Genomic DNA, 4,727 nt, shown 5'->3' with positions numbered 1-4,727 from the left:
GGAGAGAGGAGCTCAGTGTGTCGAAGGAAGTCCCCAGCTGTCTAAAATTATTACAGCATAAGGCTAGAAGTCAGGATAGAACTCTCCCCAACCGGATTGGGCTGTATCCCTCTAGTTTTGTTATATTATTGATTATATGATAAATAGATCTCACAACTATGACGAGAAGCAGGTGGGCACATGATTTAAAATTGTAAGTTTTTTTCTTCTAAATTCCATCAAAACTGTACTAGGCTTACTTTACAAATGAAAAAAAAAAGTTATGTATAAATTGATTAAGTTGCAAGTTGTTTCATTTGATTATTAAATTAGCAAAACACGTTTTATAATGTATTAATTCATCATCAGTTAAAATTAAATACGGGTTTATAATGATGATATTGATGCATATCAATGATAGATGTGTTAAAAAAAATACATTGTGCGTATATGTGAATTTATCACAGGTAGGCAAGATTTATCACATTGAAAACCGCAATATCTTTATCTAAATGTTTCACATATGAAATGTTGAATGTGATAAACTTGTCCAGTGTTTGACAAAAAAAGGTAAGTCATGGTGCTACAGCCAAAACCAAAGAATTAACAACAGGACATCACATGACCAAATGTGCATATGGTTTCAAGTCTGAATTAAACTTTTTTTACTGCATGTTTCTTTAAAGGATACATATTTATATTCATTTTCATTTTCTTTCTTTTTTATCACCTCAGTTTCTCAACTTGATTTTCAAAAATTCCTACAAATCACTTTGAAAACCAATGCAAATACTGACTGAGACTGCTAACAGCAAAACTTATTAACCAAAGGGTTTGTGCCCCTTGTGCACACAGTTGTTCTATAGCTACTAATAACTAAACTATTATTCATGGAACGTGGCACAGATGTAAACCAACAGTGGGCTGGGATTGTACTGCTTGTCTGACTGGTTGAACTGCTTCTGGTTTAGACCCTCTATCACACCTGATGTCAAGAAACAGAAAACAAAAGAACTGTAAAAACTGCTAACATTGCAATTTGTTGTTTTCAGAAGGAAACTTGACTCTGCCCTAGCTCTGATCATCACAATAAGAATTTCAGGGAAGGGGCAGTCTCTAGCTCACCCAGTAAGAGGGTGCGCCCCATGTAGGCTGAGTCCTGCAGCGTCCGGGGTTTGACTCCAACCTGCGCCCCTTTGCTGCGTGTTGTTCCCCATCTCTTTCCCCCCTTTCCTGTCTATCCACTGTCACTAAAAAAGTGAAAATCCCCAAAAGAGTAATCTTAAAAAAATAAGAATTTCAGTGCAAATGAAGAAATACACTGGACGTGAGGAGAATCCAATACATAAGTAAAAGCCCCTAACAAATCCTTCAGTATAATCTGCAAATATATTTGTTTTATTTCCTTACAGGGGATATGATACATTTTAAAGTTTCACAAAATGTGAATTTAAAACTAAATTGCCAGTCAACCAGTTACTTCACACTCACACTTTAAAACAGGGAAGAAATGAATGTACTTTGTTAATTTCCACCTCTGACAGATGTTTTCATCTAAGTCAGATTAATCTAAATCCTCTTGCAGTAACTTGCAGTGTTGGCATCCCACTGGGCTCTGTAAAGCCTGACACAGGACATTTACTGCACATTAGAAATGACATTGAATTGAACCACTCAGATAGTCACATTTTATATAAAATAGGATGCACAAACTATATTTATGTTTTGATATTATAGAACATATGTCTCAAGGCTTGCTGGCCAAATTTGGCCCCTTGCACATTTTGGAGCCAGCCCGCTTGTCAATTTAGGGTCACAATAAATTTGTGGCCTCGGGAAAGACGGGAATCTGCAATTACACAAAATTCTAAGCAGAATTTGGCAGAGTTGCCAACTTTGAGACTTCTAAAATTCCCACAGAACCAGAATTAGCATATTCATATTTCATATTCAAAGCAGCTTGTTGAGAGTTGACTTTTAAACATGTAATCATTGTTTGGCTTTATTTGCTGCCCCCTATGATGGCTAAGAAACCTTTTTGTTGAGTTTTTTAGGGCTTTATGTCGACCAAACTGTAAGTATATGAGACATGCAACAATGCAGTCAAAGATATTTGACTTTTTTGAAATAAAAGCATGTCAATAAACTTAACATGTTTTGCCCTTGGTGTGACTCTCATTCTCCATTGTGGCCCTTAGTGAAACGGAGTTTGACACCCCTGATCTATAAAGAAGGACAGGGCACACATGCAAAAGTGCAAAATTAAGGCAAACCTTACCATCACCATCTACAGTACTAATGATTGTATCATTGCTACGCCCTCCTGTGTTTGAATACAATATGACAACTGCTGTCTGGATGTTATTTTACAAAATGTTGGATTATACACTTAAACTAAATTATAATTCTCAAAATAAATGAATATTTAAGAACATAAAATATGAATTTATTTCACAGATACAAGTTCAAAGTATTGCTATAATACAGTTGTAGGCCTGTGAATCCCATAAAAGCACAGAGCTTTAAAACTTTTGAAGGCATGTGGACAAATGGAAGACACTATGTAAATTATTTACCTTCAGCACTCAAAACAGTTTATACCAATTAATTTGAATAAATGCCAGTGAAGATGACTAAAAACTGTACGGCAGGGTTGCTGTAGTAACAACAGGGAAAATATGTCATTGTAACATGAAAGAAAAATTTAACGAAAAACTGAGCAAATACTTTTTTGTCATGGTGGCAGCAGATACATGTCTGAAAAGAAATATACAGAGAGTATATCCTATATTTATTATTGTGTAGCATTGATAAGTTGTTTTATGCAAATTGGGAATCTAAGATCAATTAAACATCATGTTTATAAGGGTTTAAACACTGCATCACTCATGAATATATTATGAACGTCTCCACAGATAAAGCTTTCATTCAGATTCCTGACACCAGCATGATCTCAACACGACTCTAAATAATTCTGATTTCAAAAATAACAGCATGATTTGCCTGTTGCTCATTAAGCTACAATACAATATATTTCTTCAGGGATCCAGCCACTGAGAACATTTGAACATTTGCACAGAAATTCCAACATCCAAGAGAAGCAGTCAAACAGATTTCTTTTTGTTAGCAATGTTAACTTAGCAGCAAAGTGCAAATAACAGGAGAAGAAACATCTTCATAGTGTTTTCTATTAACAGAGGGCTTCAGTGATCACATGAACACAGACTGCAGATTTCTTCAAAAGAACCAGTGGCTTGGCTTTCGTTTTTTTAAAGGAAAGTCGCAGAGGCACAGAATGATGCTCACAAAGAAGAAAATGACAACATGTTAGCTATAATTTGTGTCACATTTACACTGTTGTGAGGTCCTGATGTCTCCCCACTGTGGGATCAGGAGGTTGAAGGTCAGAAGTCCAGGCAGCTTCTTTTCACTAGAAAAGAAAAAAAATGACACTTTTTTTTTCATTTGTCATTTAGGTAACAAAGGACAACAGTTGGTGTTAAGAGTCAAACTAATTAACAACTGAATATTTACAAACTAGACACGGATGGATGACTCAACGGACCTACTGGGCAGAGAGACTCTGGTGGAAGTGACTGATATTATTATTTCTCCTTGGAGAAGTCAATACATAGACAATACGTCCAATCCCAGTTGGGTACAGGTGCAGAACAAAGGTAGCATGCAAAGGAAAAAGAGAGGTAGTACTGCATGCCGACAAAGTATCCAAGCTCACGGCAGGTTTTGGTTGGTTTTGAAATGATTTGCAAACAAATGGTTAAATCTTAAGAGTTGGAAAGTTAGAAAAGCCAGTTGTTTTACATTAAATAAATGGCTGGAGGAATTTCTGAACCGTATAAGTATGGAGGAAGCTGCATCATCCCTGTCATATCTGGATAGGGGAGGGGATGGTTTATGGGTCACAATCAGGTTGTTGCTGAACTCACCATGCTCTCCTCTCTTTGTAATATAACAAGGTTCCTGTTTTTCATCACTGTGGACACTATGGACAGAGCGTATGCCATGTGGTATCTTCCTGCCGACCGTGCAACTTTTTTAAATGTTTTTGTTGTCTTTTTCAACAATTTTGATGCTTTTCCCTGATGTATTAGTCACGTTTTCCCAAGTGCTTTGTCACTGTTTCTGAATAAAACACCCAAATTTAATGAAAATAATGAACTGATCAATTATTTCACTTAAAGTTCTATGGAACCATCCACGTTATTTTGTTTGTGACAATTTGTTTGAAAGAAACCCAAATGTATGAAATAGGAACATTTTGAAAATGGGTCAAATTGACATGAGGACAACAGGAGGGTTAACCATATATCCAGCTAATTTAAATAGCTCATGCTACTGTATTGCGTGAACAGTTAACATTTTTATTATTGTATGTGGGTTTTTTTTTTGCGGGTTGCAAATGTTCAACCAAAACCTTCCAGAGACAGATCTAGCGTTGCTGCGTCCAGAGTTTAGCACCACCCAAGACGAAGGAATATACTGTATGTGTAGTGTAGTTAGACCTTCTTTCACAGCACCGCAGAGGAACGTCAGGCTAGTCCACACAGCATTCTGGGAGAAAAACGTGCTTTGGTTTATTGGCATTTCTTTAAAGCAATTGTAATTGTCTTGGGTGGCACTAAGCACCAGACAAAGCCATGGTGCCGCTGCAAAATAGCTTTCGGGAGGAACTTGTTTTGGTGGAACATATGTACGTTCAGAAGTTGTTTTAGTCGTGCAACAGAAAA

General features: G+C 36.6%; 1 protein-coding gene and 1 long non-coding RNA gene across 3 annotated transcripts in view; one reads left to right on the top strand and one right to left on the bottom strand.

The window, feature by feature from the left end:
- Positions 1–4,412, top strand: part of LOC116703861 (uncharacterized) — a 19,603-nt gene extending 15,191 nt beyond the window's left edge. The window contains exon 3 of the long non-coding RNA XR_004335528.1: positions 4,314–4,412. This is a non-coding gene — a long non-coding RNA (uncharacterized LOC116703861). The remainder of the gene's footprint in view (positions 1–4,313) is intronic.
- The window catches only part of pip5k1ba (phosphatidylinositol-4-phosphate 5-kinase, type I, beta a), an 18,805-nt gene continuing 16,479 nt past the window's right edge, over positions 2,402–4,727 (bottom strand). For both annotated transcript variants that reach the window (XM_032538841.1, XM_032538842.1), the window contains one exon: positions 2,402–3,409. Coding sequence is in view for 1 of the 2 variants with exons in the window: in XM_032538842.1 (XP_032394733.1) it covers positions 3,407–3,409 (3 nt within the window). In the remaining variant the exon portion in view is untranslated. The remainder of the gene's footprint in view (positions 3,410–4,727) is intronic.

Source organism: Etheostoma spectabile, chromosome 16, assembly GCF_008692095.1.
Source record: "Etheostoma spectabile isolate EspeVRDwgs_2016 chromosome 16, UIUC_Espe_1.0, whole genome shotgun sequence".
Lineage (NCBI taxonomy): Eukaryota > Metazoa > Chordata > Actinopteri > Perciformes > Percidae > Etheostoma > Etheostoma spectabile.
This window is presented reverse-complemented; position numbering and strand designations above follow the sequence as displayed.